Below are 15,900 nucleotides of genomic sequence, written 5' to 3' on the forward strand. Positions count from 1 at the left end.
AAATGTGAATTGTACAGCCACTATGGAGAACAGTATGGAGGTTCCTTAAAAAACTACAAATAGAACTACCATATGACCCAGCAATCCCACTACTGGGCATATACCCTGAGAAAATCATAATTCAAAAAGAGTCATGTACCACAATGTTCATTGCAGCTCTATTTACAATAGCCCGGAGATGGAAACAACCTAAGTGCCCATCATCGGATGAATGGATAAAGAAGATGTGGCACATATATACAATGGAATATTACTCAGCCATAAAAAGAAACGTAATTGAGCTATTTGTAATGAGGTGGATAGACCTAGAGTCTGTCATACAGAGTGAAGTAAGTCAGAAAGAAAAAGACAAATACCGTATGCTAACACATATATATGGAATTTAAGAAAAAAAAATGTCATGAAGAACGTAGGGCTAAGACAGGAATAAAGACACAGACCTACTAGAGAACGGACTTGAGGATATGGGGAGGGGGAAGGGTGAGCTGTGACAAAACGAAAGAGAGGCATGGACATATATACACTACCAAACGTAAGGTAGATAGCTAGTGGGAAGCAGCCGCATAGCACAGGGAGATCAGCTCGGTGCTTTGTGACTGCCTGGAGGGGTGGGATAGGGAGGGTGGGAGGGAGGGAGACGCAAGAGGGAAGACATATGGGAACATATGTATATGTATAACTGATCCACTTTGTTATAAAGCAGAAACTAACACACCATTGTAAAGCAATGATACCCCAATAAAGATGTTAAAAAAAATTACGTTGCAGATAAACATCATAGGAATATGTAAATCAATTCTGACTGTTTTGAATTCAAAATGACTAATGCTTTTAGAAGTTTCAGCAAGAATCCAAGAGGTGACTATATGCTAAACAGTATTCTGATGTGGCCTACATTCAAATTCAAAACATATAATTATCACAAGTGTATGATAAAGTTAACACTCCTGGGAGATTTATACTATAACTAATGACAAAGAAACATGATATTTTGGTTTCTGTCAAAAAAGGTATGCTAGTGAGAATTTTAAAAAGCCCACAAAATTATGACATTATAGTTCAGTTCAAAGCAGCTTTAACAGTAAAATCATGTTTTCCTCCAGTTTCTATTTCAACATTTGGTATAACTTACATTGAAAATATTTCTAATGAAGCTATTCTCTCTAGAGCTATTTTAACACATTGATCTCCTAATTTTCTTTTCTGACTGAATGCTGACTAATGACAGGTAACCTGCCATTACAGTAGATTGGGGAAAAATGCATTGTGGGAATCAGGTTTAGGATATTGAGGATGTATCACTGCTTTTAGGGCAGAGCTTGTCCAAGTACATACAATCCATTCAAAGGCAGCCGGCCTGGAAATATCGCGTCCTTGTTCATGGATCATGCTGTATAGTTGTACTGATTCATAATGGAGCTGCAGCCTTTTTCTTCTGACAGTTTAAGCACATAAAAGAAAACTAAAACTGCTGTGTGAAGACCTCCCTTATAAATGGCTTCACATTAAGACTTCCTATCTACAGATTCAACACTAAGAGCCGCAACAGGTCTGATATCTGGAAAAGTAAAACTTTCCCTTGGTATAACAAAAGGGGTTGCAAAGAAGAGGAAGCAAATTAACCTTATAAATAAAAGTACGGTGAGTTATTTTTAAGTAAAATTAAAATTTTATAAAATCTGCATGGTAATGTTACAGAATGCACAAATATGTCTTTATCTCCATACTAAAAATCAAAACATGATCACCTATACATTGTCACATGCTTTTCACAAAAATGCCATCAGCACTTTGACTAGAATGTACAAGATCCCTGGAGAGCATGAGTGCTTTTTTCACTGCAGCCTGTAAACCCAACTAACCCAACTAATAAGAGACAACACACACTAAAAGCTTTATCTAAAAGGGGGAAATAGCATTTAGAGAAGCAAAACGTCATTTTGAGGTTTTCCAGGTACCATAATTATAGGTTTTCTTACCACTGAATATTCATGACACCTCATAAAACTAATGATAAACATAAAAATTGATGTGAACGTTTGACTAATCTGCTCTTATTTGTTTGGAAGAGCTGTCGTAATTGCCTGGTTTGTAAATTAAACATCTGCTATGGGAATAAACAAAAACATAACTGAGCATATTTAAATAAATTGAATTCGCTCTGGTTCCATAAATTTTATTACATGGGCTCATCAACTTTATTACACCTGAGGGCAGCATTGCCGCCAGTCAGTGCATTTTTAGGTGTCCTATTTATAAGAATAAATGCTTTCTTTTTCTAATAAAATACAGATATCATTTTAATTATTTTTAAAGGAGTGTTTCAATAGCAGAGTTGAACTGATTGAAGCCGTTCACCATATTGGTTGAACATGAACTGGAGTTCCACCACTGCATTCCTTGAGGGTTTCAGCAGACCATTCAAATCATCTCTATTTCACAGCAGCACATGTCAAACAAGATAACAATCATTTCGCTTTAGCAAAATTAATCTGTCTGATGGCTGTCGTAGCCATATTTGTTAAATTTCTAAGTCATAAAGATGAAACATTGCAGAACAACTAACCAGATCAAGGACCACAATGAAAGAAACCAAGGAGTGGGCTTGATAAAATGTGGGAGTCACACCTTTGATGTAATTACATATATATTTTTTTCTTCTGTAGCTAATTCCTTGAGGCTGCAGAGTACTAAAGTAATTCACATCAATATTTCAATTTTCTGTAGAGATTGCCAAGGTAAATTAAGTATTTCAAGCAACAGACAAGTAAATAATGGATGGAGAAAATACTTTGCTGGTGCAGATAATAAACTCAATATTAGGGTGGCTGCCTGTAAGAGAAAAATGATGTATAAGACAAAATATGAAATGACTAAGAAATCTCTGACTTCCAGTATTTATAAGGCACATTTCATGTTATTCTGAGGAGCTACAAATGACAACAAAAAGCACAGTGTAAAATGATTCCACTTAAACTTTTGTAGAACAATTATGTAAAGATGTTGACATAGTAGATTCCATTTTTAAAAGAAATGCAAAATTTCCAGTTAGCAGGGAAGCCCAGAACTTCACATTTACTTCCCTTGAAATCACAGGTGTTGACCTAGAGGCTTGGTACCTGTATCCCTGATAAGCTGTGCCTTTCCTGGCCCCTAATTTTCCCTTGAGAAAGAAGCTATTCCATCAGAAACTCTGTAAGCTTCAGGAGGCCTGTGGAAGCCTGAGAGCTTGACTGCAATTTGCCAGAAACTTCAATTACTAAACATGTTTCACTGAGGACTTCTCATTTCTAAGCTTCTCTTATAAATTCAGAACGACTTTTTCAGTCAAGCAGTTAACAACAGGATTCTAAACAACATTCCAGTCCAGTGATTCAGAGACTGAACCACCCAATCATCTGAAACGTAAGTATAAGGTGAAAGAGAAAATCATCAAGATTTGCTCAGAAAAACAGAAGCAAAGACAAACTATGGGCTCATGCCCACAGTTTCTTATTAGATCAAAGTGGATTGGATAGTTGTATCACTAACACAGAACCTTTAAAAATCCGTATCACACCCAGCTGGAGAGAACATGCAAGAAATACCAACCCCAACTTTCTTGCTGTTCAAGAAGCTTTGATTTAATAGTGACAATAACCTTAAAGAGGAAATTCATCTTGTCCACTAGATATGCTTTTAACAGTATCCGAAATAGTTATCACTTAATTTTATGTTTTATGGTATTAGTAGCAATTAGGAACTAGTAGTTTCCATTATAATTAGTGGGAAAAATAAACTTTGAGTTTCTTACAGTGTTTTTAGTAGGATATCAGACTTTCAAATACAGGTTTAAGTCTCACTCCTGTAAATATATTTTGAGAGGTAGAAAAAAGTAGCATTTCCTCTCACTGCCCCCCCCCAAAAAGATTATTTGATTTCAATCTTATAGCTAACAAACAGCATATTGAAAAATGTATTCTCTATTGTCTTTTGAGCACTAGCTAGAATCCATTTATTTTTTAACTATAGTCATTTGATAGTACATTTATTGGGTATTTTGGCAAACTCTTAAAACTTTAATACATGCCAAAGTTTAGATTTATTTTTTTTTATATGGAATTGAATATAGCTTAAAATATTATGCTCTATCTAAGGTGCTATAATACACTATTTTATTCTTTGGAGAGAATACAAATTTAAGCAATTTTATGGCTGTAGGTCATCTTCACTAGGCTGTTCTGATCATTTAGGTATATGAGAGTTTTTTGCTCAATACAAAATATATGAAATTTGTTGAGTGTTCAATAATTATTTTTGAGTTTATTTTGTGCAAGGCACCATACCAGGAAGTGTGAATAAAGCAGTGAAAGTGAAAGATGAGGCCTTTGCCCTCCTGGGGCTCACCTTCGTAAGAGGAAGATCTATATAAACAATAGATTCCAATCATGTCATTATAATTATGGGGAGTGCTCTGAAAGGATAGGGCTGCTTAATCTTTAACGCACATTTGAATCATTTGGGAATCTTATTAAAATGCAGATTCTGGTACAGTTTACCTGGGACAGAGGCCTGAGGTTCTGTATTTCCAGCAAACTTCCAAGTGGTGCCAGTGCTGTAGGCTGGATTTAATTGACGAATGGAGAGGGATGGAGAATAGTTCATAAGAGGGAATAACAAGCCTGAAGGCCCTGGTGGGATAGAATCATTTTGCTCTGCAGGACCTGCAAGACCAGCTTGACTCTTAACAAAGTTGAGGATAGAGAGTAAGGGTTGATGCCAATGACATTGGCAGGGGACAAACCACTATAAGGGGATGAGGATGGAATGTGGAAGAAGAGTGGTGAGAGCCTGAAAGTAAGGGATTAGAAAAAGGTTTGAGAAAAGGGGAGTTTTGAGGTTACAGGTGTTAAAAGATAAACTGAAGCATTAAAAATTTTGAGTTTCTTTGAGCAAAAATCAATTTGAATCGGGCAACGTCCAGTCTAGCAGATAGAAAGGAACTGAAGGAACTGTACAAAATGAAAGACTTACAAGCAAAAGGGAGCAGGCACAAGGAAATTATACAATGCAAAAATGTGAGCTGGTTACTGCAAGGTTAGTTTCCTTTAGGGGCTGGCAGGGGTCTATCAGGCAGATTATCTAACTAATACTGATTAGGCAATTGCTGATTGACCGGTTTAAGATTCTATTTTAGGGACAGCCAGAACTAATTAAATTAAGTCTCAGTTTGTTGACATGGGGCATAACATAAGCAACACTGTTTTGAGCCTGTTGTCTTGTTTTTAACACAGGCAATGAAGTTTGCAGAAGAGAGAAATGCTGTAGAGAGCCAGAGTTTCAGAAAAGTTATTCGGGGTAACCTTAAGGGTCAACAGTCAGAGTGGAGCCTGAAAAGTTGAAGAATAGCTCTAGGAATTCCTGGAGGGTGACATTAGAAGTAGGAGAGATAGGCCAGAGGCACAAGCAGGTGGAACTCCAAATGCCCTGATGAGGCGAGGTCACACTGGGCAGCAGAAGAAGGAGCCAGATTTAAAATGATAATTTCCAAGCTTTAAGTCTGGGACTGTTCTTTGTACTAACGAATGACTGAAACCATGTTTGGTGGTCACGAATGAGGGCTTTGAATCCTGTTGCAGGATTCAAGGTCTATCTCAGAATCCTTATGGCCCTGTGAACATGGCAATGTACTTTTCCTCTCTGTTCACCAGTTTCATCATCTCTAAAAAGAGATAATATAAGTATCAATTTCATAGAATTGTTGTGAAGATCAAATGCAATAACATATTTAAAGGGTTTCCTGGTACATAATATCAATAAAAAGTCAATAAATGTTGACCATTATTTGTGTTCTTGCACAAACTACATAATCTTGACTTTAATTTTCTGAGGACGATGAAATGGGTTATATCTAACAAGTTCCGTAATTTAAAGATCTATGATTTTATCATTAAAAGAACATTTAAATACGTAAATAGAATTATTCAGCTTCCTATTCCAAAGTTCTTTCCCAGATGTCTTTTTCAGACATTAAAAGAGAATCCCTTTTAAGTAGCTCTGTACTTTGTTCTTCCAACGTAACCTCTGAACTTTCTGAAATGACCACCAAAATCCACTTATCTGCGTTTTTTAGGACAGGCTAACTATATATATTTTTTGAAATGTTTCAATGATTATTTAAGTAAGGCATGACAGACAGTAACCTGTACTGTATCAGTTATCACTTTTTCAGAAATGTAGTGTTTTCAGAAGTGTATGTAGATAGAAAGATAGATATCAATATCTTTACAGATAGTATATAGATACTGATATATCTATCCATCTATCTACCAGATAGATGGATATATCAATGGAAGACCTTAGTCTCATACAAACAAGAACTCATTTCACAGTCAAAATTACTTGGAAATTTTAAACAAGTTTGAACAAATAAAGTTTCTTAAGCTATATAAAAGTATGTCTGTAAATCTATATATATCCATACAGGTATATGTTGAATCATAGGAACTCGATGATTTAGCACTTGTGAAGGTCAAACATGTAATTCAAAAATGCAATTTTAGGACTTATTTTATTAATCAGAACAAATGTTATTTCAAGGAAGAGAAATTGATTTAAATTTGTTCAAAGCAGGAGGGAGGAGGAGGGAAGGTCCTGTAAGATTATAAATATCTAAGAACACACAAAAAAGTTTTTAAAATTTCAAGGGTAAAACAAAACAAGCCAAACAAACAGAATCCTGTAAGTGTATGAACCAAGTTGTCAACAGCAGTGGTTCCAAAAAGATATTCCCTAATGAAATAACTCAGGATATGGTATCTCATGGTTCAAACTACCAAAAGAATGAATCAGATACATCATCATTTTGAAATGTATAGAAATATCGAATCACTCTGTTGTGTAACAGGAACTAACATAGTGTTGTAGGTCAGTTATACTTCAAAAACAAACAAACTCATAGAAAAAGAGGTCAGATTTGTTGTTCCCAGAGGCAGGGGCAGGTGGGGGGAGGGGGAACTGGATGAAGGCAGTCAAAGGTATAAACTTCCAGTTATATGATGAAGAAGCACTAGGGATGTCACGTACCACGTGATGACCGTAATGAACCCTGCTGTGTGTTATAGGTGAAAGTTGTCAAGAGAGTAAACCCTAAGCATTCCATGGTTGGGCCAAAAATTTTGTGTGGGTCTTTCTGTAAGAGCTTGTGAAAACCCAAACAAACTTTTTGGCCAATCCAATGGTTATGAGGAAAAATATTTTTCTGTTTCTTTAATTTTTTATCTATATGAGATGATGGATGTTTACTAAACTTATTGTGATAATCATTTCGCAATATATGTAAATAATTATGCTGTATAGCTTAAACTTATTTGGCTATAAATCAATTATATCTCAATAAAGTTGGAAGAAAAAAAGAATGAATCAAATATAATTGGTTTATTCCAGTCTATCAGTTGGTTCACCTTTGGTCAAATGTCCAGTTCTGGTCCAAATGCTATGCCCAGAAGTGTCAAAGTCACATGATGCTATCAATGATGAGAAGGACATTCTCTGACAAAGGAGTCTGAGGAGGTAAGCAATTGTCAGCTTCTTTAATATACTAATATTTAGTAACTTAGTAATTGTGAGAGATATACATATATATATATATTTATATATGCTATTGTAATCTGCACTGGTAATTAGTTAGCAATCAACAATCATTTTTAACCTCTTCTATGATTCTGTTAATAATTTTGTACAGATTAATATTGTTATTAAATTCATTTTTGTTTAAATACTTGGAGAAGTAGTTTGTAGTTTTTTTCCATGACTTATACACTCCTCTCATGATGAAGATAACCAGCAGAACTCAAAAAATGAAATGAAGAAAATTATTATCACTTAACAACTTGATAAAGTATTTTGACAATTGACCAATATGGTCATATAAGTTTAATAAAGGTAAAGAATTCTATTTTTAAAAACTGCTATATCTTTGATGTGTAGATACATATAGTATGCTAATGCTATATGTATTTTTTGAATGAATTAGTTATCTAAAAGACATTGACTAAAATTTACATGCAGTATAGAGTTAAGTGGCAATCATCCAAAAGATGGTTATTGAAAGCTTAATATTACCAGTACAAAGAAGGCATTAGAGATGTTAATCTCCCAAAGTAGTTGCTATGACAGATTTCTGAAACTATTACCAGAACTAGAAGTGCTTCGGAGAATTAAAGATATTGAAAAGGTTATCATCTATAGTTCTCATGATTCATCAAGAAAGAATTCATACTAATTAGGATATTCTGTTTATGCAATTAATTTTATCTACATGACTGTTGTTAGCATTGATTATTATACTCAATGTGCTGTTAATTACTTTTGTAAAGTTCTCACCTATACAAAGCTTGCAATAGCACAATACATCCAGTTTTGTGATAGCTGACAGTAGGCCACTAGCAATAAAACTTTATATGAATATCATGTTTTAAATGGCAAACAGATACAGCAAAATAATACTAACAAACTCTCTAGAAAAAAAGAAGCATGCACTTTTTTCAAGGTGAGGTTGACTTTCTTTTGGTCTTTTTTATAGTCTATCAGCAAACTATATCACAAATGGGTAGCCATAAAACAACAGTGTACTTAAATACCACCTCCCCACATACATCCACACCCCCCAACACACACACAGACTTCAACAGAATCCAACAGTTTCATTAAAAAAATAAAACATGAAAATGATTTTTAAACTTCGTTTATCGAGTTATCATCGTTTGTTATTTTAACATCATTGCCCATGATTTATAGGTGCTCATTCTATAAAAATACAACTTGTGTCCGATACCATGCTTTAAAATCAAACTGCAAAATCCTAGAATTAAATTTTACAATTTAGAATTTGAGGAGAACTTAGAGGCACTGTAACCCAATTTCCTCAATTAAGGCATGAATAACCTTCAAAATGTCTTTTTCAGTAACCAGTAAATTATTGTACAGGCAGTACTTTCCAATAGTGGACACTTCTATTTATTGGAAAATTCTTTTTGATTATGAAAGTAAAATCATCTTCCAGGAATTTCCACTTATTGATCCTAGTTTAGCACTTGAGCATAAATCAACCTCTTCTTTGCTCCATTTGAGAGCCTTCCTAACTCTTGAAGAGGTACTTCATTTTTCTCCTTTAGTCACATGTCCTTGCGGTCCTAATATATTCCACTGAATCTTCTACAACATGATCCATGACATGATTTATAGATTTTTTTTCCATCATTTCTGTCTTAAAAGGACAAAATATTCATGATCAAGATTACCACAAATGCTTCGGACACTGTGCCCTCTTGAATCTTACAGATTTTTAAGCATAATATGCTTACACAAGGTTGGTTAATCATTAGATTGTTTCTTCAGAGCAGAAACCATTTGTCTTAGTCAACTCGGGCTGCTATAACAAAATTCCATAGACTGGGTGCCTTAAAGAGAAACATTTACTTATCATAGTTCTGGAAGCTGAAAATTCCAAGATCAAGGTGCCAGCAGATTCTGTTCTTGATGAGGGGCCTCCTCCTGGCTTGCAGATGGCTGGCATCTCTCTGTGCACTCACATGGCCTTTCCTTGGTGCACATGTGCAGAAAGAGATAGCTCTCCTATCTCCTCACCTTCTTATAAGGGCACTACCTCCATAAGGGCACCACCTTCACGACTTAATCTAAACCTAATTGCCTCCCAAAGGCCCCACCCCCAAACACCATCATAATGGGAATTAGGGCTTTAGCATATGAATTTGAGGGGGGTGGAACACAAACATTCAGCCCATATCATCATTCCTATATTGGTCTTCATATGGCTAAAGTGGAGTCTGGCACAAATAGATACTCAGTAATGGAATGAAGTTTCATAATTTATATTGTCAATAAGTTTTTTTAGCTGTGACTAAAGATAAGGACTATATCTTAAATGGATCATTTCCTAGAATATTGTGATAACTCCTTAAACAAACTATCAAGCTGCTTGGCAAGCATCATTGAAGGAAAAAAAGAACTTTTAAAGATGAGATCTCCATAATTACAGGTAAAGGGTCAGAATTTAATCATCTCTCTTAGTTCTGTTATAATTGAAACCTGGGGTAAGTCTGTAGTTCATGCATAAAAGTCTTTTTTTTATGTAAACTAACTTCTTTATGAACAAAAATATAAGGACAGAGCAGCTCTCCAGACATTGCTGGTTTTTCACCATACCAACATAGACTTGCTCAGTCCCATCATTAATTAAATTGGGTAGTCTCTGTGAAATCAATGAACAGTCTATTATTTTTTTCTACAGGGAGGATGGGTTCAAGTTCTCAGTGAAGAACCATTTTTTATCATTTAGATTAAAAACAAAAATGTTCAAAACTTGCTTCTTCTTTGGGAAATTGCTTAAGTCATTTTTCTGTTTCCATATTGATTCTTGGCTGTTAACACTTTTTTTCAATTCAGTACCTGTAAGGATATATTAATGGTAGTCCTCTACAAAAGGAATTCTCTAAAGGGGAACAAGGAAGGAGTAAACTGATATATGTGGTTTGCAAAGCCTCTCTAAGTGATTCTAACAAATAACTTTCAGCACCTTCGCCCAAGCTGAAGCCCTACACAGAATCATTGGATTTCAAACTGAAAAGCATTCTGTTCCCACGTTAAACTCTATAACCCTAAAGAGAGCCAAAGCATTATTCTCATTGTTATTGTTTTGGCCAGGAAAGACAGGTATACATCAAATTATTAGGCCAATGAAAGTAAAATTCAGTAAGTCATATACATTGATAGAAAGAAAGCATGCTAGTAACCAACAGGCATTAAATGAGAAATAGAGTAATCAGTCAAAACAAGCCATAAAAACTTGGTGTGCTGAAAAGTCTTTGCCTCTAAAATTGAACTTTAAAATAGAGTGTGCATGCATTGAACAATGATCAATGCTTTCATGGCAAATGCCATCATCTGAATACACAATTATAATCATCCGTCTTTATCAGGCCTGAGCAAGTGTTACTGTTTTCAGTGCTTCCCAAAAGTGTGGTAGAAACAGCTTTTTGTTTAAAATTAAGAGATTTGTAATAACCCTAGAAAACTTACCATTTGCAACAGTATTGGCATTTTCTGTCAAGCCATGGAAGAATGATTTAAGATTGTTTTTCTGGGAAGTATTGCAGACTTGAAGGAAGGGTATTTTTTCTCTTAGCTAGTCTCATAAGGAATGCCTTAATCGTTAGGAAACCCATTTAGAATCTTTTACTTGCAATTTCCTGAAAACAGCCATGGTTTTATATTGAAAGCCTTCTAGGGCAGCCTTTATTTTATGAGAGGAAAATAATAAATAATGCCCTTATGCTAGATGCTGGAGAATGAGATAGAATGAAGTTCAACAGAATTTTTTCCGAGACAGGAGTGAAGAAATTACGCAGACATTATTGTCCTGTACAATTTGGAATCCTACATATGTAACCACTTGAACAAGTGTCGTAACAAAACCGAAGGTCATTTAGGTTTCAGGAAAGGTAAACAAAATATAAACTGAAATTGAATGCTGCTTCTTTTTTATAATGAGAATTTTTTTAAGGACATACTTCATTGTCAACAATTTTCCCCAGGACAAACTGACTTAGAAAAAACAAGAATTTCTGCCTTGTCCACAAATCCTGATGGCCTCTCCATTACTGCCTTTGTTACCATTACAGCTGTCCCTATCTTGGCCCCCTTCGAGATAGGCACATCCTTCACTAGCAGGGCTACTACTGCCAGCTGCCATTCTCACCTTAAACTGTTTGATCATCCCTGGTCCCCACTCCCAGAGCCACTGTTTGGGAAGTCACTGCCACTAATTCCTCAGTCACAGCAACAGCCATTAAATGTAGTATAAATATAGTATAAAAATTATCATTTCTATCTTTCATACATTCTACATGTCATGACCTTTAACCTTTACAAATTGTGAAATGTTTCTTTTTCATATCGTTATAGCTACTTTATAAAATGGATTTCTTCTTTCTGAAAGAGGATTTATTCATCAGCTAATACCAACACTTTCTCAAACTAGCTTTACTTTGACCAGACTGTGGGTCAGTAAGAGCCAGACATCTTGCACTTTACATGACCTCACCCCTAAGACCAAGTGGCCAGTCTCCTTGTCTAAACCCTCTGCTAGGGTTACTGTGCTTATTAATCCTACCCCTTTCTACCCTGGCCTCAGTCATCTAGTTTCTGCGGAAATTATGAACAGCCTGGAGGCAAGCTACTTAGGTTGGTATTCTACCTCTGTCACTTATTCACTGTGTAAACAGTCCATCTCCTCATTTGGTAAAATGTGACTAAAATAGTTCTCAACCATTAGAATAACATTGAGAATTAAATGAGTTAATACACTGAAAGAAATTAGAACAATCCCAGACATATATTAAATATGTTATACTAATCAGAACAAACACCCACTCCCATGGTAGTTGGAAGGAAATTAATTCCATTGTGGAATGAGGGGTTAAAAACTCTGAAAAGGTAAGATCAAAGTCACAGTGCTGGCCCTGGCAAAGTGAGAGAGGTGTGGTAGGCAGAAGGTCTAATATGAGCTAGCGATATAAAAGAAGTAGCTAAGAAAGCGGTCATAAGTGAAAGTACAAGAACACAGTTTATTAAAACTTGTGAGTGTGTTGATTAATAGGGAGTTCAGAATTGCAGCAGGTCAGGAATATTTTTAAAAATTCTATGGGAGTAGAAAAATTAATTACGTTTTGAGAACTAGCTTCTTCAATAAAAATAGGAAGAAATGAAGATAGGTGGCTCAGAAAGCCAAATTTTTATAGTGGGTTTTAAAATTTTTAACTGTGAAGGGATTCTAGGTTAGTGAGTGATAGGAGAGCAATCTGCAGCACGTACACTGAGATATGCAGGAGTAATGGCAGACGGAAAGTGAATTTGCCTCTTCTAAATACATTTTGGGGTCTGTGGATGTCCTTATTTGGTCAGATTATGAAGAGTCATATGATAAGTCTGGACTGATTTATGATGAAAGTATTAAAAGTAAGTACGTGTAAGTAAAACTTACATGAAGAACATGACAGCAGAATTTTGTCCAAAGCTGAGGGGAGGAAGAAAATAATTATATCTTTTTTTGTAGGCAGGAAATCATGATGGAGTTTTCAGGAAGAGTTGAGGGAAAAGTTGCCTGGAGAAGAGATTGTCAAGGAAAGAGGTAAGTGAAGCATGTTCTGGAAATTCTGGAGAAGGTGTATTGTGCAAAAAAATAAAAATAAAAAAAGAATTTCTGGGCTAGAAATTTAGAAAGACATCAAGTTCCCACCAAGGGAGCTGTTTGCATGACTGCCCACAACAAACACCTTCCTGTCATCTGTCAGCACAGGGGCAGTTTCCCTACAGTGGTTCAGCATCACACCCAGCACACAAATCAGCTGCAGGATCAGTTATGTAAATGACCCAGGCTAGTTCTAACTGATCTCATTGTTTTAATTTTGCAGTCACAGTAAGTGAGAGACTGCTATGTTAGGAGTATTTATATTTTAGTCTCCCACATATTAGGGGGTGGCAAGATTGGTGTAATCATGCTCAAAAACTGTTGCAAACATGCTAGCAGAAAAGAAGGCTTATTCATTCCTTAGTGTGTATATAAGAAACTTTTTATGCACCACCTCAAGTCCATTCAGCCTCATCTCTCTTGCAGCTGCTACTGGGTTGACCAGCTGTGTGTAGGTCCTGACAGACTTCGCGCAGACACAAGCCCAGAGCGCCTTGCTTGATGTCCGCACTGCACAACTCCTCACCTCCAGCCCTGGGGCTTCCCTGCCGATGTTGAGACATGAGCTGCCATGTACACTCACTCAGTGCCCACTCATGTGCAAACCAGAAACTCAGTGAGGTTAAGACCTTGTAAGGCGAACTTTCAACCAGTAAGATGCAGAATCCAGTGAATCGTTTTGTTTGTTTTGCTTTGTTTATCCTTTCCCTTCCTTCAGTGAATGGTCCTCAGAAGCAAGCATTTATAAGCCTTTCATTTTTAGAAGACATCAGAAGATTGTCCCAAGATTAGGCAGTAATGGTTCTGGATCCAATTTTAATGTTGGAGGAGGAGGGTGTTTTCCCATCACTAAGCTATTCTCGAACACCAGCTGAGTGTCCTACAATTCAACTCAATTTTGACACTTTCTATAAGAAGATAGCATCAGATTCCATTAGTTAAGGGGTCACTCCTACAAGACTGCTCCTCCCTCACTGCAGCTGCCAGTTCCAAGTCCAGGTTGTCACCTGTGCTTCTGATAGACTGACAATAGATTGGCGGTTCCAAAGAAGCCCTCCTTGGATTTGCTTAATTTGCTAGAGCAGCTCACAGTACTCACAGAAACATTTTACTTACTGGACTTCTGGTTTATTATAAAAGGATATAACTCAGCAACAGCTAGATAGAAGGGGTGCATAGGGCAAGGTATGGGGAAAGGGCACAGAGCTTCCGTGCTCTCTCTCAGTATGCCACTCTCCTCAAATCTTCGTGTGTTCACCAACCTGGAAGGTTTCTGAATGCTCACCTTTTGGGTTTTTATAGGGGCTTCTTTACACAGGCATCGTTGATTAAATCATTGGCCATGGGTGATCAATTCAACCTCTATCCCCTTTCCCCTACCTGGAAGTCAGGGGTGTGTGACTGAAATTTCCAACCCTTTATTCATGGTTGGTTCCCTTGGCAACAAGCTCCCATCCTTAGGTGAAAAGTCACCTCAATAACACAAACCCGGTTGTGGTGAAAAGGGGCTTGTTATGAAAAACAAGACACCCATTTCAACTTTATGGCTCTGAAGCAACTTAAGAACGGAAGTCAAGAGACCAAATAGTACAAAAAAGATAGTCCCATAGCTCTAGTTGCTCAGAAAATTCCAAGGATCTTGGGATCTGTGTGCCAGGAATTGTGAACAAACACCAAGTATATATGAGAAATATATTTTAGTCATCTGAAAAAATATATATATTTCTCATAAGTCACAAGACCACCAATTGGTCACACTTGACACTAGGTTGCAGCCAGATTATTATTTCTTAATTGAAGTAGAGTTGGTTTAAAATATAATATTATTTTGGGGTGTATAAGATGATTCAATATTTTTATAGATTATACTCCATTTAATATTATAAAATACTGACTATATTCCCTGTACTGTTCAATATATCCTTGTAGCTTATTTATTTTGTTCATAGTAGTTTGTGCCTCATAATCCCCTACTCTTATCTTGCTCCTCCCCCTTTCTCTCTCCCCACTGGTAACCACTGATTTGTTTTTTTTTTAAATTTTTTAATTTTTTTAAACATCTTTATTAGAGTATAATTGCTTTACAATGGTGTGTTAGTTTCTGCTTTATAACAAAGTGAATCAGTTATACATATCCATATGTTCCCATATCTCTTCCCTCTTGCGTCTCCCTCCCTCCCACCCTCCCTCTCCCACCCCTCTAGGTGCTCACAAAGCACCAAGCTGATCTCCCTGTGCTATGCGGCTACTTCCCACTAGCTATCTATTTTACTTTTGGTAGTGTATATATGTCCATGCCACTCTCTCACTTTGTCCCAGTTTACCCTACCCCCTCCCCATATCCTCAAGTCCATTCTCTAGTAGGTCTGCATCTTTATTCCCATCTTGCCCCTAGGTTCTTCTGACCATTTTCTTTTTTTTTGATTCCATATATATGTGTTAGCATACGATACTTGTTTTTCTCTTTCTGACTTACTTCACTCTGTATGACAGTCTATAGGTCCATCCACTTCACTACAAATAACTCAGTTTCATTCCTTTTTATGGCTGAGTAATATTCCATTGTATATATGTGCCACATCTTCTTTATCCATTCATTTCTTGTTGGAAACTTCGGTTGCTTCCATGTCCTGGCTGTTGTAAATAGAGCT

General features: G+C 36.3%; 1 protein-coding gene across 11 annotated transcripts in view; it reads right to left on the bottom strand.

Annotated features, from left to right (window-relative positions):
- Positions 1-15,900, bottom strand: part of LOC307195523 (uncharacterized protein) — a 641,668-nt gene that overhangs the window by 60,071 nt on the left and 565,697 nt on the right. For 7 of the 11 annotated variants that reach the window (XM_079939656.1, XM_079939655.1, XM_079939654.1 and 4 more), the window contains exon 1: positions 7,443-7,533. The exons of the other annotated variants lie outside the window; for them this stretch is intronic. In XM_079939656.1, coding sequence (XP_079795782.1) covers positions 7,443-7,527 — 85 coding nt within the window. In that variant the 5' untranslated portion in view covers positions 7,528-7,533. Of the gene's footprint in view, positions 1-7,442; positions 7,534-15,900 lie in introns of those variants that run through there. 11 annotated transcript variants of the gene reach the window in all.

This window comes from Stenella coeruleoalba (genome assembly GCF_951394435.1).
Source record: "Stenella coeruleoalba genome assembly, chromosome: 12".
NCBI lineage: Eukaryota > Metazoa > Chordata > Mammalia > Artiodactyla > Delphinidae > Stenella > Stenella coeruleoalba.